The 23,961-nt window shown below is 41.6% G+C and overlaps 1 protein-coding gene across 1 annotated transcript in view; it reads left to right on the top strand.

The window, feature by feature from the left end:
* Positions 1-22,245, top strand: part of GDA (guanine deaminase) — a 53,799-nt gene extending 31,554 nt beyond the window's left edge. Inside the window, exons 6-14 of the mRNA XM_066616445.1 lie at positions 3,551-3,578; positions 4,835-4,942; positions 9,288-9,395; positions 12,322-12,419; positions 13,942-14,009; positions 15,408-15,554; positions 17,964-18,082; positions 19,868-19,895; positions 22,175-22,245. Of these exons, the coding sequence (XP_066472542.1) occupies positions 3,551-3,578; positions 4,835-4,942; positions 9,288-9,395; positions 12,322-12,419; positions 13,942-14,009; positions 15,408-15,554; positions 17,964-18,082; positions 19,868-19,895; positions 22,175-22,245 (775 nt within the window). The remainder of the gene's footprint in view (positions 1-3,550; positions 3,579-4,834; positions 4,943-9,287; positions 9,396-12,321; positions 12,420-13,941; positions 14,010-15,407; positions 15,555-17,963; positions 18,083-19,867; positions 19,896-22,174) is intronic.
* The last annotated feature ends 1,716 nt before the right edge of the window (positions 22,246-23,961 follow it).

Genomic DNA, 23,961 nt, shown 5'->3' with positions numbered 1-23,961 from the left:
CACATCTACCTCCTCACCAGATCTTCCTGGATTCCAATACAAGGGGGGGGGGGGAGCAGATCTCTATACAGACCAGTGCAAAAACAGGGGAAAGGTGTGGGGGAGGTAAGATCTTTGTATAGGCATCACAGCAAGACCAATGCAAAACCCCTTGCACACAGAACCAACAGATGGAAGTGGGGGGGGGCGCAGATCTCCATACATAGCAGTGCAAAAGCAGGGGAAAAGTGTGGGGCAGGTAAGATCTCTGTATAGGCATCACAGCAAGACCATTGCAAAACCCCTTGCACACAGAACCAACAGATGGAAGTGGGGGGGGGGCCGATGATCTCCATACATAGCAGTGCAAAAGCAGGGGAAAAGTGTGGGGCAGGTAAGATCTCTGTATAGGCGTCACAGCAAGGCCATTGCAAAACCCCTTGCACACAGAACCAACAGATGGAAGTGGGGGGGGGCGCAGATCTCCATACATAGCAGTGCAAAAGCAGGGGAAAAGTGTGGGGCAGGTAAGATCTCTGTATAGGCGTCACAGCAAGGCCATTGCAAAACCCCTTGCACACAGAACCAACAGATGGAAGTGGGGGGGGCGCAGATCTCCATACATAGCAGTGCAAAAGCAGGGGAAAGGTAAGTCAGCCCCAGTAGAGCCAATGGGGCTCACTCCCAGGGATGAGTGGGCGGGAGAAAAGCCTGCCAGCGCCTCCTCTCCCAGGGAGGAGCCCGTCTCAGTCCCTGGGCTCCCTGGACTCACTCCCTAGGCTCGCTCCCTGGGCTCACAAGCCTGCCAGGGGCTCACTCCTAGGGATGCGTGGACAGGAGAGAAGCCCGCGATTGACTCATTTCGCCTGGAGATGGACTGGTAGCTCGAGGGTCGATGTAATGAGCACCCCTGCTCTAGGGGCTTGCTCAGCAAGACTGCCACCCCACCCCCGCTTTCCTGGGAGTGAGCCCCAGTGACTTACTTCTGAGTAGACACGTGGGCTTTCTCAGCGAGCCTGCCATCCCCCCCCTTTCCTGGGAGTGAGTCCCAGTGAGTCTGAGACTTACTTCTGAGTAGACACACGGGCTTGCTCAGCAAGACTGCCACCCCACCCACGCTTTCCTGGGAAGCGGAGCCGAGCAGAGCGGGCAGGGGGCGGGGCCAGGGGCGGAGTTTTTTTTTTTTTTTTGCAGTATTCGCTCCATAAGACGCACACACTTTTCCCCCCCACTTTTTTGGGGGGAAAAAGCGCGTCTTATAGAGGGAAAAATACGGTATTTTCTATATTGGTCTTTAATTTCTGATGTCACATTTAGGAGGAATATTTCTGGTTTGAATGGTAATACACAATTCAATATCTCTTGCAATAATTTATGTATCATTTTCCAGTATTTCTTTGCTTTTTCACATGTCCACCACATATGATAAAAGGTTCCTTCAACCTCTACATTTCCAACACTTATTTGATGACCCAGAATACATTTTTGCTAATTTCTCTGGAGTTAAATACCATCTATAAAACATTTTATATAAATTCTCTTTAAAAGACACTGCTTTAGTTATCTTAATATTTATATTCCAAATTTGTTTCCAGTCGTCCATCAATATATCCAAAAATTTTTGCCCAGCGCACCATTGCATCTTTAACCATTTCATCCTCCATTCTTATCTCCAGGAGAAAATTGTACATTTTTTTATATATTTCCCCTCATCAATCAAAAATATTTTATCAAAACTTATATCTTCTTCATAAAAACCTATTTTTTGGTCTTCTTGTAATCTTGTTCTAATTTGCATTTCATTCCACCAGTCCAATTTTATTCCTTTCTCTTCTAACTCAAACTTACTTAAGATCTCTCCTTTAATATTCAACAGATCGTTGTATGATTTATTTTGGTCTTTTTAAATCCAGTTTGGATTAGTTGCTATTTCAAGCAGTTTTATCCATCTGGGTAATTTAGAGTATATCTTGTATTTTATCTGTTCCCATATCCAAATTAAAGATCTTCTTAAAATGTGTTGTCTAAAATATCCATGCTGTTTGACTTTATCATAAAACAGGAATGCGTGCCAGCCTATTTGTAAATCATATGCTTCTAAAATTAAAATTTTGGAATTTGGTATGAGTCCCCAATCTTTTATCCAGATTAGGGCTGCTGCTTGATAATATAATTCCCAGTCTGGTAATCCAAATCCTGCTCTTTTTTATCGAAGTAATTTCTGTCTTATTGTCGGTTTTTTACCCTGCCAGATGAATTTTGCAGTGATTTTATTCATTTCTTCAAAAAAAGTTCTCTACAAAATAATTGGCATAGTCTGGAATAAAAACATTAATTTTGGTAATATTTTCATTTTCAATAGAGCTATTCTTCCCATTAGGGATAATTGCAGTTTATTATATTTTTCCAAATCTTTTTTATTTCTTTAATTTAATATAGTTGTCTTCCATTAATGTACTTGTCTTTTTGCTAATTATAATTCCTACATATTTTACTTTGTTTGTTATTTGTAGTCCAAATTCTTTTGCTCGTTCTATATCATTGTCTTTTATATTTTTAAGTATCATTTTGGTCTTCTGGTAATTTATTTTTAAACATGCCACTTCCCCATATCCTTTTAAGTCTTCTATCAAAAATTCTATGGAGTTAAGTGGATCTTCCAAGATAAATACCAAATCATCTGCAAACACTTGTAATTTGTGTTCTTCACTTTTAATTTTAAGCGGTTTCATCCTGTTATTACATTATTCAACATTTCTAGTGTCAAAATAAACAACAGTGGTGAAAGTGGACAACCTTGTCTTACTCCTTGTTGTGTGTTGATCTCTCTCGTCAATTCTCCATTTACTCTTATCTTTGCTTTTTGATTTGAATATATTCCTTGTATCATCTTAATAAATTTTGGACCAAAATGTAATTCTTGAAGACAGTTAATCATAAAGTCCCAATGTAAATTGCCAAAGGCTTTCTGGGCGTCTGAAAACACTAGGGCTAATTTCTTATCTGGATGCGCTTCAAGGCTAGTTGACAGTATCAAAAGAAGACACTTTGAAGTGACTGAAGGGCAGATATAAAATTAGATCTAAAGCTTTTACTAAAATCTTTGGTGTACGCAAGTACTGTAAATTAAGCATAAGTGAATACTGTCTAAAAATAGGAATATAAAAATAGAACACGGAATGTGTGTTACATGGCTAAAATTAAGTTTTAACTTAAAAAAATATACTGCCACTGGAGTATATCATTATGCTTTCACTTGATTTTATATGTTAACTATTTAGTTGTCACAGGAAGCAGAGTAATGACCACTTGTCTGCTCTTAATTACTACCAGATTGTGTAAATCTGAGGTCAAAATCCTTAGCTGGTGTATGTTTGTAGTCTGATTAATCTTGATGGAACAATTTACTCACACTCACTATTTCAAATGGTACATACCTAAATCACTTTTTATATATAGACATGTACATGCACATCTCCATAAAACTAATTCATAGGATACACCAATTGTCTCTAAAATATAATACTAATGTTATTTTTTATATATTTAATGTCCCTTTCAACCCTCTCAGGTTTGTTAAAGGAGTACTGGAGAAAAAAGTAAGTAGAACTGCATGTCCTACCTCTAAGAATGGCAAATTATGTAATGCTTTAAATACATGAAATGCATTCAGTTTTAAAGATGAGATATAGGATGTTTTCCTATGTAAGAAATAAGATATCATGAACTTGTAGATAGAGTGTTTAGCCTGGGATATTTTAATTCATGTTCCAGTTTAGGGCCTAGATGGTAGAAGGACTTACCTACCAAAACTTCTCTCAAAAGGCAGGTGTGCACCAATCATATTCAGATCAGTGGTTTTCCTACTTTTCAATCTCTGAAGTCCTAAAAGGAGTCTTGGGGAGCCCTGCCAATACATGCATGGAGTCTTGGGGAGCCCCAGAGTGCTGGTATATGCGTAGAGTGGCATAGTGCTGAGCCTGATGCTTTATATCAATAAAGAGCTGGAACAAGAAGGGACTGAGGAAGGATTGCCACAAACAGGGGAGGCAGGAGGGAGAAATGGTGGCCACATGATGTGTTTATGGAGCCCCTCAAGGGGTCTCAGGAACTCCTAAGAGCATCCTTTGCTACAGACAATATTGAGCTAGGTAGTCCAGTGTCCTGATTCAGTGAAAGTCAATTTCATATGCTGATATAGAACTGGTGCTTTTAAAATCAAACTACCACTACCCATCCCAGGCTGACTTTATATGTGTTTGGGCCAGAAAGGTATATGAAAAAGAGAATTTGCTGCCATCACTTCTAATCTAGACATGAATCATATTTGTTTCCCTTGGGCTTGCCTATTCTGTAGCTGACTTGATGTCCCAGGATTATCATGCTGATGATGTTGAAATTTGTAACTTAGAAATAATAAATTATTATTCTGGGCCTCACAAATAAACAGTGATTTCTCCCTTATTAACCTCTGCTTCCTGATAGTTTTCTGTTTTATATGCTTTTCTGTGTTTTTCAATAAAAACAACAAGTTGTTTAAAATATACAGTAATTTTGTGCTAGACATGAATCAGCAGACGTTCTAGTAATTAAATAGTACCTTCCTGATAAATAATGACTGGATGCTTTGTGCTAGCTAGATGATGTCATTATTTTGCTATATATACATCATGGTTTAGCCTCAACAGAGTGGAAACAAAATGCTCTGAAAAAAGTATTTTTTAAAGTGTTAAAACTATCCTCTTTTAATATAGATTTTTTTAACTGTTAGAGAAACAACCTACTCATAGGTTTATCTTAGTATGCTATTGTGTACAAATATTCCCTATCTCTGATGTAATCTAAATATTCCCAGTATTCAAGGGTACATCCCATAGTAACACCCCGTTTTGGACCATCATGTACAGAGGAATTGCTTAGTGGCCTCGGTAACCTGGCAAAGACTCATGATATTCATGTGCAGGTAAGATTTTTCTCATTGTATTTAGTGAAAACTCATTAATCTAGCACAGCCATTTTCAACCACTGTGCCATGGCACACTGGTGTGCCGCGAATTGTCCCCAGGTGTGCTGCGGGAATTTGGGAGAGGGTCATTATCAATAGGACCATTGGGGTATGTGAGCTCCCATTGACACCACAGTATGCCTTGTCATCTGTCAAAAAGCTGATGGTGTGCCTTGACCATTTTAGTGCCTTGCCAGTGTGCTGCAAGATGAAAAAGGTTGAAAATCACTGATCTAGCAGGTTGCAAACAGATCAAATAGATTTTTAAAAAAACAACAGATCAAATAGATTTTAAAACTTCTATTTAGCTTACTAGCTCTAATGTCAGGCCCTGCAGTTATATCAGGGAAATTATTTTATATTATGACATGGGGAAAAGACTTCCCAGTGCAATTTCCTTTAGGCTCATAGAATAAGCTTCAGGTGGAGTCATCTTACCAGTGCCAAGGGCAGTACAGATCATGCCAGGAGACGGAAAGTTGTAAACAGCTCCCTGAAAGTGTCCTGTTTTTCTTTTACAATGCAAACCTTAACATGGGAAAAATAGAAACCTTTGAATTTAAAATGCTTTAGTAGTTAAACATAATTTCTATGTGATGAGCAGCCCAATCAAAACTAAACCTCCCCCCTGCTGATACAGCCATGCCAACACAGCTCATGCTGCATCCTATGGGGGAAGAGTCATGGAGGTCTCTTTATGGTAAGATAACTTTTGTTCCCTCGCCCTGGGACAAGCTTTCACTGCCCAATGTGGGTCTCCTCAGAACTGCACCAACCATTTTGCAGGCTCAGGTCCAAAGAGACTAAAGGAGGAGCAAGGGGAGAGGAAACAGGATTAGGACTTGGTAAAGTTGCTATCACTGGAAACCACCCTTCCCTCTCCTGTTCCACTTCCCATCCTCTCTGTCCAGAAACTCTCCTGTTCCTCCTCACCCCATTCTCCCTGTACCCACTGCTTGTCTCCCACAGTGGCTTACCTGCCTCAATACAGGTTGCCCTCTGAGGCAGCACACTGGGGCCACCGCTGCTATTTGCAGCTGCGTCTCCAAAATGGCCACTAGCATTCTGCTGTTTGCAGTGTCACAAAGGCATGTATGCTGCCTCATCAAAGGCTAGTTAGGATTGGGCTGTGTGACATTCAGCATTCTTCAGCTGCCTTAAATGAGAATAAAAAACTCTTAAATAGGAATGAGAGCTTTTATTGATTATTGTTTATTGCACAGTAAATGTGCACTTGTTACAATTACTGAGGTTGTATTTGCTGTTCCTCAAGGTGCTGCTGCTTTTTGTGGGGAAATGTTGACAGTGTACTATTCAAAGAATAATAGTTTGTTGCTGAATACTGCATTTCTGCATGTTGTATGTGTGTTGCAATTTGGATTGCTGTGTGGAATGCAGTTGTGCAAGTATCATAGGCACCTATTGACTAGTGCCCATATCGTCATAGGCAGTGAGCATGCATTGTGCCCACCCATGCCCACACTATTTTATTAAAAAATTTTTAAAGTTTGGGTTTCTTTTTAACTTTTTTAGATACTGACCACTCAAGTATATTCTGTGTGCTCATGTAAACCTCAAAAAAGTGCTAAATGCTAGTAGAATGAGTTCCTTTTCTTCTCTACCTGCCTAACCCTCTCCTTGACCTCTATTCTCCCCATCCTCAAAAAGTAATTTCAAGGCCATGAGCTTCCCCAATTACACATATCTGCCAATAGTATTATTTTTACATGGTGCACATACTATTTCCCTGAGGGAAGTCTGGCCCCATGGATATAATACCCAAGATGTATTTTGTTTTAGTCCATCAGTTGGAAAGGTCACTTGGAACATATGCTGATATTTATGCAGAGGAAGTAGCTTGGGATCTAGAAGTATTCACATAATTGGTGACATACAATTGCCATGATTGCTGCAATTGCTTCAGCCCTATTTAGAGCTGCTATGATCACAGGATGTGCAGCACAACAGATATGTATGTACTTCCTGTTCACAAACTACTTCCTTCATCTGAGTGCAGGTAAGAATGAACCTGAGGATATTTGCAGGTGAGAAACAGTGTAGAACTGCTACATCTGTGAACTGGCTTAGTAATATCTGGCCAGTAAATAACCTTCTAAGGCAGTGTTTCTCAAACTGTGGGTCGGGATCTTCTAGGTGGGTCATGAGCCAATTTCAGATGGGTCCCCATTCATTTCAATATTTTATTTTTAATATATTCGACACTTGACGCTATATGGTATATGACTACATTACTATATATATGCTTTTAACAATGATAGTAAATGGGACTTTCTCCTGGATAAGTGTGGGTAGGATTGCAGCCTAGGATTGCTAAAAATTTTCCTGCTTGATGATGTCACTTCTGGTCATGACATCACCTCCAGTGGGTCCTGACAGATTCTCATTCTAAAAAGTGGGTCCTGGTGCTAAATGTGTGAGAACCACTGTCCTAATGATACTTTGCTACTAGAGAGTAATGTGTTGCTTTGGAATTGGAACCACACTCCCAGTTCTTCCTTTTTCCTTGTTTGCTGGGCAAGACAGGAGCTGTTTTAAAGTCCCTTTGGTGTATGAATCACCTTATCTTGTTGCATCCAAGAAAGTGGAAATCTCATTCAGGATTACATAGATCTGGTGAATCTACATAAAACGTGTTACTGTTACTACTACTACTACTACTACTACTACTACTACACTGTATTTATATATTGTTTTCAATTAAAAGATTCAAAAAGTGATTCACATACATAGCTAGCTAGCTAAATAAATAAATGGTCTGCTCACAGTTTTAAAATATCTAACTCACACATGGGAAATTACAAGCCCTCTTTCCATTTATAATTTGCCCCTTGCCATTCTGTAATGATTCTTAGTAGTTAGATCCCATCCTGCTTTTGATTTCACCCCATGCAAATTTCTGTAGCACAGGTCAAGCAGCAGTGGGGTTCCTAAGGTGAAGAATGAACAGGCCTTGGCTTAAAAATCTAGTAGAATAGTATCATGGGGATGGGGTGGAGAGCTTCAAAATCACCTTCAGTACAGTGCTGGGTGCAGTTTAGAAGAAATGAACTAAAATGACAGACCAGTCCTGACTCTCCATACTGCAATGCAGTGTCACCAGTGTGATGCCCACTATATTCCACAGGGGAGTTTGGGCCTCCAGAGGTCTCCTCAGGGTAAGGAAATATTTGTTCCTTTGCTCAAGGGTATGCCAGTGGTGGACTTACCAGCACTGGTCTTCTTGGACCTGCACTAGTTCTATAGCTTACACAAGTCATTGACCCAGGTCAGGGGTTCAAGGCTAGGAAGGAGGTTAGGGTTTGGTGGATGTCACTGCTACTGAATCTACCCCTTGTCATTCCTGATTTACCCTCCTTCCTACCCTATCGCTGCCCTGTTCCATCCACCCCCTGCCTCCCTCTTACCCCCTGCATGCTGGCAAGGGGTGCTGGCAAGTGGGTATCATCTACTAGTGTACAGAACCAGCTGCTCACTGCTTGCATGCTCCAGCTTTCACCTTTTGCAACAGCTGATTGCAAAAAAGCTGATTACTTTACACCACTGGAATGCTTGTTCTGGTGACATACGGCACCAGTAGCATTGGGCCAGGAGACTGTGAATGTGGACTTCCTTATTTAGTATCTATAAAATGCCTATGATATATTATTTTTCCAGTCTAGCTCGATATTCAACCTTATTCTGTGTATACATACATATCTGAATTCTCACAATCAGACAGATAAACTAGAGCTATGCATGAAATTCTCTAACCCATTGATTTTCAATCTTTTTCATCTCATGGCACACTGACAAGGCCCTAAAACTGTCAAGGTACACCATCAGTTTTTTGACAATTAATAAGGCACACCACACTGATAGCAGGAGGTCAAATCCTCCAGTGGCCCCACTAACAAATGATCCTCCCCCAAATTCCCATGGCACACCTGCAGACCATTTGCAGCATACAGACCAGTGTTCCATGGCACAGTGGTTGAAAATGGCTGCTCTAACCTGAACCAAGGGGCAGGACTGTGTGTATGTAGGTTTTTCTTCACATTCTGTTCAGGAGACACAGCAAGGGCTGGGTTCACTACCACCCATTGAACAGCTAATAGACAGATTTCCAGTTTTCAGAAAGAGTGCCATGTAAATAGCCTAGACTACTCCATACCTGCTTTGTGGAACTGATGACATTAGTCACTTTTTAGGGGTCAGGGAGTAAATGCACAAATGGTTCTTCTTCTTGTTGTGTAAATTAAGCATAAATTTCAATACTGACCATTGACTTTTCTTCACTTTACAGAGCCACATAGACGAGAGTGAAGGAGAAATGAAACTTGTAGAAAAAATGTTTCCTATGCATCAAAATTATGCAGAGTTATATGATAAAAATAACCTTCTCACAAACAAGGTGCAGTATTTTTAAATCACCAAGCATGGTGTGTGAAGAAATGAATGGTGCATGAGGAAAGGCAGAGGGGCCAGGGCTGGACTGCAAGTCCATTACTGTAAAAGAAAAACTGAGGTGTAATTATAGATCATGCTTGGTGATATTTATGCAGATTTTAAGTTTGGGAGATTTGCTGTAGCCCATTAGAAGCAGTGTTAAACTTCCAGTCCAAGAGGCCTTCTGTAAACACTGGGAGGCTGACCTAGTGTGGCCCTCAAGTGAGCCTCTGTGGCACTGCAACTCTGTTCCCCCCTGGATTTCCGCAGATTTCATTATCCATGGATTTTGATATCAGTGGCAGGTTGTGGAACCTATTGCCCGTGGATACTGAGGGCCCACTGTATAACAGTGGCATTGCTTGAGGCAACATCACTTCATGGTTCTCCCAGAGGAGGAACTGGTGGATTAATTAAGATTAATCTTAAAACATTAAATAAATTAATAAAAACCACAAAGCCTCCCTTTGCAGCCAACAAACATACCCTTAAAAACCCTACTGGGTTCAATAAGGTCTTCAGGCCTTAGACAAATTGATTTACATTTGTCAAAATCCCTGTCTTTATCTGAATGATTAACATGTAGTTTTCCTCACTGGAGCAGTTGCCAATTTTGGTTTTTTCTTACAAGGCCAACTCCATTACATGGCATGTGCTTCATTTTAAAATTCCATGCCTTCCCAGTTCTTGAATACCATTATGGTACTTCTGAGACTGTAGGCTAATTCCCAGTTCATTGAAAGAGGAAATATGTATTTTTTGTATATTTGAATATAAATTAATTTCACAGTAAAGCTCCAGTTTTTTTTACATGATTTTCTTTGTGATCATTTTCCCCCAAGAAGCTCTCTGAAATTATGACTTCATTAGTGAATGCTGTTTTACATTTCTATTAATATAAACCTGACTTTGAGGCATATATGATAAACTTATTAAAAAAATTCTTGTGAGGAAGATTTTTCAAAGACATTGAAAGTACCCAGCTGCCTCTGGGTATCGTGGAGAAATATGTTTAGTTTGCCTTTGAAAATCTCCCTTCAGATTTGCCTAGCATTTTATTAGCCATATTAGTGGCAATTAGTAATTTGTATGCACCGCATTAATAACTGTAATGAGACTCAAACTTAAGTGTTATGCTTCTAAATAAAGCACTATTAATCAGGTTTTACCCCCCAAAATTCTTAGGTCTGCATTTGGCAGACAAAATTTTCGTCCAAGATCTTTGAGTATCTTTAAAACAGCCTCTTACTGCACTCTTTGTAGTTTCGTCAGTGGCAGAAGTGCAGGTGTTCCATGTTTGATTTAAAGAGACCATATGAATGAGGGAGATCCTTCATTCATGCAGTCCTTGTAAATCAAATCAGAAGTCTGAAGAAACCATTTGAAGAGCAAAGTAAGGTGGAGGGGGTGATCCACTTTGCTTTTAGTGGGTAGAAAGCAAATCAGTGCAGGTTATATCCATGACAGGCTGGAGGGAGATGGTGGTGGCGGCAGACTTGGGATGAAGGGCAATCCCAATTTGCCACACTCCCTTGTAATTGGCTGGATAGGCCGCCTTTGGTATTCATTTTTTAATCAAACATAAAAATACAAGAAGACCTCAATTTATCACTTTTATTGTATTTTCATTGTTTAGATAACTTTCTCTGAGGTTATATCATAGCCCATTGTCAGGGCAGCAGGGGAGGATAGCCCTTGTCTTCCCGATAGCAGAGTGGCATAGGAGCGCAGGGAGATAGCACAAGAAGCAGGCGATCCCAAACAGAGCCAAAGAAGCAGACACGGGCTCGTTTGTTGCAGAAGCATGTATTGGTAAAAGGAGCAGGCAGAAAAGTAGTCGGTCAAACGGTCCAGAAGTCAGGGATACAGCAGTTCACAGTCACGATAAGGCAGTCCAAGGCAGTACACAAACCAGCAGCATGTCACACAGAAACTCCACCACAGCAAAGCACACTTGGAGTCTGTTCTTGCCCCCATATATACCGGGGCCAGCCAATCAGAGTAGGGCGACCTCTTAGTCACAAGACAGTCTTGTGACCCACTCTGATTGGCTGTCCAGTGGTGCATTGCACCACTCCACCATAGCCTACATGACTCTGCACACATCTTCCCAGGTCACATGGCTCCCACCTGCAACAGGTACAGCTGATTGCATCAGCATACATATACAGTGCTGCTGTTCCTTTATTTGCATTTCATACCAGGCCTGGACATCAAGGCCCCTTCTGCCACAGCCTGGCTTACAACAATTCAGGGCCTGGGATGCCAAAGGCCTGACACCTATGCTTTCAAGAGCTTAAGAAAAGAAATGTAACCAGTCGTTAACTACACACAACAGACCATGAAAGCTGCTTTTTTTGGCAGAGGATAAATATTTATGGGGAGCATCCGTCTCTGTCTGCCTACTTGCCTTCAGTGCTCTTCATTCCACTCTCTGGATTGGAAAAGGAGAAAGGGAAGAGAAAATGTGAAGGGAAGGAGAGTGCTGAGCTCGATCAGGGATGCCCAAATCCCAGCCCAGGGGCCATTTGCAACCCTTGAGCACAATCCTATGCATGTTGTATTGAAGTAAGTCCTATTGAGGTTGATGGGCTTTACTCTCAGGAATGTGTGGATAGAATTGCAGCCTTCATTTCTGTTATTCTTCAACTATGGTTTATTCACTCTCTCTTCCTCATGCTGGTTGTGTAATATTTTGGTTCTGGGTCCAGTTGGGGGGAAAAAAAGGAACTTGTAGCGTAACTATGTTGAAGTATGGACGGGTAGAAGAAACTGCAATTCTTCATTGTTCAAAGGCCTTGTCCAGGCATTCCTTTTATGTATAAGTGGAAGTAAAATGATAATAATTTATAATGGGATAAAAAGACAAATTACACTGTTTTTATCTTTAGACCATAATGGCTCATGGCTGTCATATTTCTGATGAAGAGCTGAAACTTTTTAATCTTAGAGGAGCTGCCATTGCACATTGCCCCAATTCAAACATATCGTAAGTAAAATAATATTAGATACTACAAATGAATATTCTAATCTAGAGCTGTGTTTCAGACAATGTTGTCTTTCAAACCTCATTGTGATATTGGATAATCTGAACATTTAGATCAGGGGTTTCCAAACTTTTTGGCCATTCAATGTCTGCTACGGTTTTGAGGGCCAGAAAAAAAATTTAAATATAAAATTTATATAAATAAATTAGAGATGGAACTTAGATGTGTGAATAAATGAATGCATGGGCTCATTCATTCAACCTCTCTGGCCCTTAGAACACCCTCCAGATGCAACCAGAGCATAGTTCCAGTCATGTTCAGCAAAGTGGGCCAGGGGCTTTCAGGAGTCAAGAGGCTGGCTGCCGGCCGGAGAGAGGCTGGCTGTGGGCTGCATCTGGCCCCTGGGCTGGGGTTTGGAGACCCCTGAATTAGATAATTTTTTTTAATGAAGTAAGGACTAGCTGCTAACAGGGAAACTGAACTTTTGATGCTGTTTAGAGAAGCCAAAGCATGACCCTATCCTAGCCAGGCCTTACACTGCCAGAACAAGTGTAAGGCACTTTCTGGCTATGGCCAAACATGACATGATGGTGTGCATGACTTGGCCACTGCAAGTGACCTGTTCTGCACACTAATGGACAACAACTTGCTGGTACCAATAAATTTGCACAGGGGGTGGGAGGCATGATAGGTGGAACGATGTGATAGGTGGGGTGGGCAGAATGGGGTGGTGACATGGTGGAGAGGAGAGTGGATTGGGACTGGGAAGGGGGTGGTTTTGGCGGCAGCAGCACATGCAGAAAGCTAAACCCCTTCCCACCCCTGATCCCTAACCTGTGTCCTTGCCGACTTACCCTGAAGAGGCCAAAACTCCCCTGTGAGATGCAGCAGGCAGCACTGTTGGGGCCCCTCCCAGATGCCCTGACCCCCGACTTACCCTGGAGAAGGCACCCCATGCCCAGGGTGAGGAGGCTTCCCTGCCCTTGAAGGGGGCAAAGCAAGTTGGCTCACCCCAACCAGCCAGAGGGGGCTAGCAGGGCAAACAAGGAACAGTGCAGGAAACAAGCCAGGAACAGGAAAAGCCTTTTCTGCCCCACCTGGAGGAAGGGGAGGGGCCAAAGGGGGCAGGCTTGCTCCATAAAACAGGGAGGCCAGGGATGAGAGGCGGTCAGTGTGAAGCAGGGAGCTGTGAGCTCCCAGGCCAGGTTTGGTAGCTCTGCTAGGGTGGAGGACAAGGGTGCTGGAATGCCCTCCCTGCTTTAGCCTATCTGAGGCCTCCCTGGGGATGGAACAAGCCTGCTCCAGGCCCCTCCAGGGTAGGGACCCTACAAGCACATTAGCACTTGTGTTGGATTGGGCTGGTAATCTGTTTCCAGATGTTCCCATCAGTAGCATGTCACCTGAATGCTGGGTACTGATTTTTAATGACAAGCATTGCCAACCATGCATCTTTCTAAACACACTCTTCTTTAATTGTTTTTGGATGTAAAGGTAGTCTTTTTCTTTTTCCTGCTTCTATTTCAGATTGCGTAGTGGTCTTTTAAATGTAAAAAAGGTCCTGAAAAATAATGTGAAACTTGGCCTTGGCACAGGTTAGTACATTAGTGAATTACTGCCTTTTTTTTCTAAAATATTATTTTAAAAGACTAAAAATGAGACAAGTGAAATGTTCACATGGTACTGTTGCCATCACATGATACCACATAGTATCACATGGTACAATCACCATGATACTTTCACTGTTGCCATTCCTGTTTACAATAAATCCACATTCCTCCGTGTTTTGCTTTTTAAGTAGCTTTTTAAAAATTGGAAGTGTCAGTCAAATAATTGAAATCATGTTCAATAGAATCTTTATTTCTACAAGGCTCCACTAAGAATATTTCATTTTCAGTAGTGAGACAATTGGCCATGCCCATCTTGAATGGAGGAGTGGTGTCCTGAGACTGGCAACAGGCATGTGGTAGATTACTCCTTGCCCACTCTCAGGACTGGAATGGGATATAATGCAGGATTGGGGATCAGCTGACAAGCTGGTGTGGAAAATTGTTGTGTTAGCTCCCCAAGGCATTCTCCTGGTTAGCTGGGGTAATGGATAGATGGATAGCATGGTGGCATGCTAGGGTTGGAAGATGAGATGAAGCCTTGCATTCCTGTGGTGTCCTCCTTTGGCTGGCTACCAAAGGTTTTTCTAAAGTATAACTGCCCCAAATTTGAAGATAACCAGCAAGTCCAGAGCTGGAGGAGAGATGAACCGTTATAATGCATCCAGGCTGCTTTCAGGTAAATGTGTGGATCTGATAGTGCAACTGGTTTGCAGCTGCTAAAGACAATCTGTAGCATAGAGATCTTTCTACAAATACATAAATACCTTATATATACTTTCAGAAGATGCTTCCAGAAGATGTGACAGTTACCAGGGATATTCTCTCCAGTGGAAACCCATGAAACATCTATGTCATAATAATCTTTAGCTTTAATAAAACTCATGTTTCATCTAATGCAGGGATGTCCAAAGTTTTTGGCAGGAGGGCCACATCATCTCTCTGACACTGTGTCAGGAGCTGGGGGGGAAAAAGAATTAATTTACATTTTAAATTTGAATAAATTTACATATGTTTACATAAATGTATATATTAAAAATGAACTTATTTGAATGAATGAATAAATGATGGTAATGCAATAGCTCAAGGCCTATAAAAGGCCTTGCACAAAGCAAGGTTGGCCTTTCCTTTGCTGCTGCTACTGCATCACAGATGTGAAACATCAAGCAGTGGAGGAAGCCCTCATCCCACAGCTCATGCAAGAGGTCAAACAGTCACCCTCATGCTGAGAGCAATTGCATCAGGCCGGTTTGGGCTCCAGCAAATCTCCGGAGGGCCAGAGGCTCATTGGAGACTGGGTGCTCCCTGAGGGCCGCATTAGGAGTCCTCGAGGGCTGCAAGTGGCCTCGGTTTGGGCACCCCTGATCTAATGTATATTTCCCACAGATGTTGCTGGTGGCTATTCAGCTTCTATGTTTGATGCTATCAGAAAGGCAGTTGTGACATCTAATGTCCTTCAAATTAATAAAGAGAATGAAACAGCCTTAACTCTGAAGGAAGTTTTCCGACTAGCAACTCTTGGAGGGAGCCATGGTAAGGAAACTCATTTTTACTATGTAATCTAGAAAATACAGTAGTCATGTTTTAGGGTAATTTTACTAACCTCTTGGACAAAACTATAGAGCTAGAATTCAAATAAGGGCAAGTAAGTCCAAATTTTCTCTTATATCTAAAATGAGGGGAGTTTTTCTTGCAGCTACCTGATAATCTGAAGATTTCAAAATCTGCATTTCCTATCTGATATTTAGGCCTAAGTGGATATTTCATTTCAGAATGAGAATTTCACAATTTGGGGAATCTTTTTCTATGTGTTTCAGTGCTCACATTTTAGTGATAATATCTGAATTAGAGGCAAAAAAAAAAAAGTCATGTGATTTTTCTGCTCTTATAAACAGCTCTCTAGCATTGTAAAATCATAACATGGAAAGCATTTATATTTTCCTGACAGCATATGTGCATGTACTGTATAACATTTGTCATATTTGCTCATCTCAACATCACCCTAGATATGTCCTGTTGCTGGGCAGCAAATACCTTTTTTTTTATGATTACTCCACAAGAGAGTAAAAATGTGTGTGGCAAAGGGGGAACAAAGATTTGGAATGGGGGAGGAAATGGAGAAAAGGGGTTTACTACTCCCTCTTTCCCTCTTTTGCTTCTCTGATCCTGATATCCTTCCTGAATTGGCTTTTCTTGTTTAATTAAACCATTTTTGCCCAACGTTGCATATATGAAACAGGGATCAAATGCGTATTCCTGTGGGCTGGGCAAAAATTTAACAAGGGCTCTTAGGTGATGTTGACAAGAGTCTGTATGTTACACCTGGTCTGGGTTCTCATCAGCTTTGTCTGATTAGCTTAACATACAAGACTTTTGATCTCTTACTACCCTCCAGTGTTGAACATGGGAACTGCATCATAGACACCACATAAACAAATCACTTCCATCAACAGGAAACCATGCTGAGATAATCTTGTATTGCAACTAATATTGAATATCATGATGACAGCAGTGTCACAATTTGTTTTTCTCCAATTTCACTTTCTGTGGCTGAAATAGTGTGACTCACTATGCAACATTTGAAATAAAAATAAAAGAATACATTATGTATCTTTTTATCTCATGCTTGTCTATAATTAGTGTTACCAGATACAAAATGGGACAGAGTGCCTATACTTTTAATCATTGTATAGAAGATGAAATTTTGGCAGTTGCAGCTCAACATGGAAAGAGAGGGGGCAGTCCTCAGACATGGCTAGGAAGCATGCCAAGAGTGGCTGCAGGAGCACAACCACTCTCGGTGCAGTTCCCTGCTAATCTGAACACCACCCCTCTTCTCCCCTTGAAGGGGAGGAGGGCAACCCTCAGAGCGGCACTATTCCCGGCACACTGTCATTTAAGAAGATAAAGAAAAAAAATTGAGAAACAACATAGGTAATTAGTAATATGTACTGAAAAGTAACTGTAACAGGAGGTCATTTACAGTGGACCCTCAGAATTCATTGGAAACTGGATCCAGGACCCCTGCATGGATACCAAATTCTGCAGATAGTTATATATTTGCTGAGTGTTTTCAGTGTTTATTGCATACCTGTACTTTGGTGGAATTCACCTAAAGGTGGCTAGAGGAAGGGGAGGTCCTAGAAGGGGTCTCCAGAAAAATCTTTGATATAGCCAGTTCCTGCTGGTCAGAGTGGAACATCACTTAGAGTGGAATGGCACCAGAAACAGCAACACAGTATTGACTGCTCATAAGCCAGTATCCACCTGCCAGCAGAAAATTCTTGGGCTTGTCACAAACAGAAGTGACCAAGAAATTTCTTTCAGGTGCTAATTCTCAGCTTTCAAGACCAACTGCAAGTTTTTTGGCTGCTGCTTACAAAACCCAGATGGGCATTATTAATAAAGAGAGGAAATTTTAATTGCTACTCCCTCTTATTTGTTCGTAATACTATGATGACTATTTTATTGTGTTTTAATGTTGAATGTATTTTAATGTTGATATCTTAAATTCCACCTGTTGTAGGGCGGTATTGTGTGTTTGTTTTTGCTGGTCTTTGACCGTAACAATAAATACCACTACCCACTACCCACCTGCCTGTTTTCTGTCCCTTGCAAGTTATCTTACTCACATTTCATCAGATAATTCAGTGATTTTAAACCAGTGTGCCTTGGCACATTGGTGTGTCACAAATGATCCTCAGGTGTGCTACAGGATTTGAGGGGGGGTGTCACTTTTTAGCAGGGCTATTGGAGGATGTGTGTCCCCTCCACTTGCAATGCAGTATGCCTTATCGATTGTTTAAAAACTGATAACAATTTTAGCACCTTGTCAAGTTTGCCAGGAGATTAAAAAGGTTGAAAATCACTGAGATAATTGCATACAGAAATTGATTGTGTGAAAGAGAAAAGGGTCATTTATTGTTTGACTTTGTTTCATAGCCCTAGGACTAGATTCTGTGATTGGAAACTTTGAAGTTGGCAAAGAATTTGATGCCCTGCTCATCAATACCAAAGCTTCAGATAGTCCTTTTGACTTGTTTGCTTCAGATACACTTGAGGTAATTGTATATTGTGTTTTGGAAATACGTTATCTATGTGTGGAAGTTCCTGCTTTAGGCCAATGGTTATGTAACTCACACCTGTGCATGATTACTTGGATGCAAATCCCATTTCTGTTCAATGGGGCTTACTCCCAGGTAAGTGTGCATAGGATTGCATTTTTACTGCTCAATTCTATTCCCTACCATTAGCACTGATGCAGCCGTGCTAAGAGATTGCATGCTGCATCCAATGGCGGGGGGGATGATCAGGCAGCCAGTAGGCAATTAGTAGTAATACTTTAACTTATATATTTATTTTTCTAAAGAAATTTTTTTTATTTACACTCTGGTAGACTGCCCAGATTACCTATTTTGTAAACCCAAGTTGAAAAAGGAGGTGAGGCCTGGTGCCATCAAGATCCAGCCCTCCTTCCGCTGATCCACCCTTGCACTCCCCTGACACTCTCCCTCCCAGCCCATGACATGCATCCACTACCAATTTTGGGGGCTGCTGCTGTGCACATGGTGCTGTTTCCCATTTGGGGCAATGGCCTTGAAGTGCACGACAATGGACCAGTTTTTGTGCCATCATAAAAGGCCTTGTACTCCGAAAATACTATTTCAGTCAGTGACAGAATCCCTGACAGGATTGGGGCCTTCAACTACATGACTTGCTGTTTGCTTCATCCCTATAGAGGTTCTCAAACTGGCACATTGGGACACCCCAGCCCAGGAAGCCCTGTCTCTGTGCCCTTAAGGGGCTGGGGGAGAGGGCAAAGGCCGTGACACAATCCCCAAGAACATGCCACTGCTGGGACTGAACAGGGTGTTTTTTTTCAAACTTACCTTCAGCAGTGCCAGTCACCAGGGGATGCGGGGAGGCCTGCTGAGCCCTCCTCAGGGCTTCCCAAGCCTCAGTATGAGTAAAAATAGTGATAGAAACCACTTCTTGTTTCCCGATTGAAAACTGGAAGTGGTTTCCAATAACTATTTTTATTCATACTGAGGCTTGGGAAACCCTGTAGAGGGTGCAACAGGACTCCCTGCTCCCCCCCAGTGGCACCCTGAGTCTTAGACTCTTCAAACGACTTGATCACAAAGCACTTCAGGTGCTTTGTATTTGTGTTGTTTGACAATTCTAAGCCTTGGGGAGTCCTGCAGAGGGCTGCACAGGGCTCCCCACACCTCTTGGAGTGGAACCTGCAGCAGCCCGCAGTGAGTGAGTGAAAGCACCCGCTTAGCGACGCGGTCCTGGAGATCGCGTTGCTACCCTCGCCACTTCCCCACAAAGACTTTTTTAGAAAGTAAAGCTCCCTAAAAGTTTGAGAACCTCTTCTCTACAGCATACAGTTATCTTTTGGATAGCAGGACTCATTTTGAAAATTACAAGATTCTTTTCTCCAGGAACAGGATAATTAAGAAGATAATTGAGAAAAATGTGAGAAACAACATACGAAATAGAAAATTAGTAATATGTACTGAAAAGTAGCTATAACAGGGGGTCATTTACAATGGGCTCTCAGTATCTGCAGGGGATACATTCCAGGACCACTCCTCGGATACCAAATACCACAGATAAATGATGAGGGCCTGCAGAGTGCTGCAGTTACTTACCTGGGGGCTATTTAACTGTTCTAAAATGCTTTAGACATGAGTAGCCATTTTGGGCTGTAGATTTTACTCTTGAAAGGATGAGTATTGTTTGGTTTTATGGGGTAATATTAATTGGTCTTTAATTACTGCTTTCACTATCAAGGTGGGACTTTTTTATATATATTTGTTTTTTTTCTTCCTAATATTTAGGATATTATCCACAAATTCCTGTGTCTAGGTATGTACCAGTTCTTACTATACAGATATTTTAATCTAATTATAAAACAGGTATCTTCCTGTCATGGGTATTAAAAGCACTTTTTTTGGTTAAAATATTCTTTTAAAACATATGTTTTATATGACTGAAGTGTGTTAGCCAAGCTAAATAATACACCTATTAAATGTGCCCTAGTACATTAACACCCAATCCTATGATGGCCTTATGCTGACAGATCTCGTGATCTGTTGAGTAAGGCTTTGGCTGCTATTGCATGAGCCATTCTGAAATCAGACAGCTTGCTAAAGATGGCATGGGCACAAGGAATCACCATGCTCAACACAGATCCTGACTCTCCTCAGACTTATCCCAGTAAAATAGCTGGTATGGATCTCCTAGGAGGCCTTGGGGACCAGGCAGCTTATGGGGAGGTAAGTAAAACAAGATTTTTACTTAACTCTCCTGGGTCATCTGGTCACCTCCCTCCCCACCACCATAAAATGCAGCTCATGTTCCATCAGCAGAGCTGCATTCTGTGGCCTGATGGGGGATAGAATTGGGCTGTTAATAGTGTTTCTAAGGCTAGAATCCTATGCACACTTCCCAGGAAGTAAGCCCTATGGGCCTTACTTCAGATATGCCTAGCACTGTGCTGTAAATTAATGAAAATGTCAATTTGTCATGGACACTTTGCCCAGACAGAACAATGGACCAGGAAGAAATATGGGCATCCTGCTGTGTTGGGCTCACACTTGTCCATTAGTCAAGTTCATACACCTGACCAGGGCTAAGGGAAGTTTCAGCCAACTTCCCTGGGAACTTCCCTGGGAAGTTGACTGGGAGTAGCAGCCAATAGGAAAGATAGGATCTTGCTTCCCCTGAACTCCATAAAAGGCGAGGGATGGATTGAGATGTTTCCAGCACTTGCAAAGTTAGCTGTGCTTGGCTGTCACACTCTTGCAAACCTTAGAGGTAAACCAAGGAACTGTAACAAAAGGCACAAGTCTAGCTAAATAACAGTTTAGATAGCTTGAGAGGATTTTATTCCATTTGCCTCTATTTTCAAGACCTGATTTTGCCTAATTTCAAGTGCCTACTTTTGAATATTTGAATCTTACCTTTTTACCCTTTTTCCTTAACTATTTTTATTTGTGAAATTTCTCTAACCCGTTTCAGTCAGCCGAAAGCAGAAATCTGTTACCCCTGGCTCTCTTATGGAGTGCTTGGGGCTAACGCGAGCTCTTGTGCGTCTTGTGTATTTTGCAACTGGCTTGTGTTTTAAGGGAACTCTGGTAATTCAGCCCACTACAGATGTGAGGGAGTGCATGGGAAGCGGTCCCCTATTTTTGTTTCCCTTTATGGTGGCAGCAACTAACCTTTCTGGGACTGTCTGCATCTAGGAGCTGCATCTGTCAGAGTCATTCCACAAGGTACCCAAAGATGCATGAGAATGTCAGATGGTGCATGGGATGTGTCATGCACCCATCTCTGCACAGAGCTGTGACAGCCTCACTAGATCACCACAGCCCCACTGAAATCAATTAGACAAGTTAATCACAATGAAATTAAGTACCATTAGACTCAGGGCACAATCCTTTCCTGCGCTGGAACAGGCAAGCCAAGAGGCTTGCACTGTATCCAGTGCAGGATAGGGACCATAAGCTTTCCCCCTTACTCCTGGGTAAGGGCCACTGGGTCCTATGGGTCTCCTCGGACTTGCACCACCTCCTGAGGTGGCGCAAATCAGAGGATAGCGGAGTGACTTAAAGCTGCTCCGTTCTCCCCAGGAAAGGGAGTTGGGATCCAATATAACTGCCAGATCCCAGCCCCACACACCGCCCGTCCTCGCCCCACCCAGGAACACCTCCCCCCTGCCTCTCCGCCACCTACCTTTTGTCCTTGCATTGACCCAGCCAGGCCGATACAAGCATCAAGGAGGAAGCTGGTGCAGAGGCTTATTTCAGTCTCCACAGGCCGGCACTTCTCAGAACATAGGCCCGGCTTCCTCTCGAGGAGGCGCAAATGTGCCTTACAGCACGTTTGTGACCCTCCTGGGCTGGTGCAAGGGACTTGCGTTGGTCCAAGGACATGTTCAAATTGCACTCTCAGTCATAGATACCCCACTTCTTTGCATACTACACACAATGTATTGGAAAAATATGAAAGACTTAAGTTATCTATACCCCATTCATTTGAAGAGAGTATGGTGCTGATGTCTTTGGAATCTAGAAATGTCAAGATAATAATGGTACAGGTTGCATATATTCAGGCAATCATCTCTTTTGTCTTTGTGATTTCAGGTGATGACAGAAATATTGAAGAAGTTTATGTGGCTGGCAAACTGGTGGTTCCATTTTCAAGTTCAGTATAAAACTAGATCCCCTTTCTGCAAAATGCTGTGTTGGTAATTGTGTAGCTTGGAAGGAGTGGGTGAAAACGCAGTGCCTTGTCGTGATGCCACTTTGTCTAGTATGTTTCTGATTTGCACAGAAGATTGTAAATCTCATCACATACAAAAATTGTATGCCAAAAATGTGTCCCACTTGTAGGAGAAAGAGAGGCCAGAATGTCTAAAGTTTACAAAAACACAAAACAAAACAAAAACACCCAACCACAAAACCTTGACTGTGGAATGTGCTCTTCCTCCAGTATATGAAGAAGAATTCACAGTTGCATTCATCATTTACACTAACTCATGATTTATTTTAATAAGAGGTTAATAAAGCTCTGGTATACCTACAGAACATGCACCTCTTTGGAGCTTAGTCACTAATTATAAAGATTGTTTTAGAAAAGCAAACCATTTGTTAAATGAGTAAAACTTCCTCATTGTGTCACCTCTGATGATACTTACTCAGGAATTATTTATGGGGGGAAAGGAGTGAGAGGGGAACTGGCCAGGGAAAACTGGACACAGATAGAGATTTGCCCCAATTGTGTTCAACCATGCTTTGCAATTATTTCTTACATTTTTGTAATGTCCTCTTTCATTCATTCCCCCCTGAAAAGCACTTTTACTGAAAGACAGTAGTTAGATCATATTTTGCTGGCCTACTTCCTTCCTATAAACTCTACTAAATATTCATGAATGTTAGCAATGTCATAGATAATGTCTGGACAAACTTTTCCAGATGATATTTCCAGACACCTACCCTAATGCCAAAGTTGTCCAAGAGCAATTCTAATGTTAAGGCAGGGTGAGATGACCTTCTCAGGTGATATATTTTGGGATATGATTAGAGAGAGCAAAATGACCTATTAGTTTATTAACTTTTTATCACCAGGGCTGAGGGCACTATTTGGGATTTCTGTCTCAGGAATCAAAATATCTTGGTACAGCTTTGCAACAGATGAAGTGAATGCACGCTGGATAGACTGGGACCAGTTTAATGATATAATAGAGAAACTGTTGTGAATGACTGCACTCTATTCCTACATTGGTTGCCTAAGAAAAGGATTCACAACTTTGAACTGTCTGAGCAGGGGTATAAAATTGATGACAAAGGTTCATCTGAATAAAGTATTATTAAAAACTGAGCTGAATATTCCATCACCCTTCTAAAACTGGAAAAAACCACTTGCAGAAAGGTGATCAGGATCAGAAAATGGGAGGAGGATGGATACTTAAGTCTTCCCCACCAACCCTTTCACCATTCCAAATCACCTGCATTTAAATCTCCATAGAGGACAAGCTAAGGGGGGTGGGGGTGGAAATGTATTTTGAGCATGGAAATAGCAAGTGGGAAAGACTAAATCTTGCTGCCTACCTGTGTCAGTCATCCATTAATAACCTCCTTTTTTGATTCAAAAGGGTACTAGCATGATAAGTGCATTGGCATGTAATGTCTAATAAGGCAAACAATTTTGCACTATTGATCACTTGTCATTCCATTGTGATAAGGCCTTGAAAACCTGCTCATAGTTCTTTGCCTGCAAGAGGAGTATTCAATTTCTTCTGATGGCAAAAAAAGAGACATTTCCATATAAAAAGTAAACAAACAGTTTTGAGGCTGCTTTATTTATTTTAGAATTAAATTTAGTATAAACCCATGTGTAAACTCAAAAATTTTATGCTATTCTTACAACA

This window comes from Tiliqua scincoides, chromosome 2 (assembly GCF_035046505.1).
Source record: "Tiliqua scincoides isolate rTilSci1 chromosome 2, rTilSci1.hap2, whole genome shotgun sequence".
NCBI classification, from domain to species: domain Eukaryota; kingdom Metazoa; phylum Chordata; class Lepidosauria; order Squamata; family Scincidae; genus Tiliqua; species Tiliqua scincoides.
The sequence above is the reverse complement of the archived record's forward strand: the minus strand, read 5'-3'. Positions and strand labels throughout refer to the sequence as shown.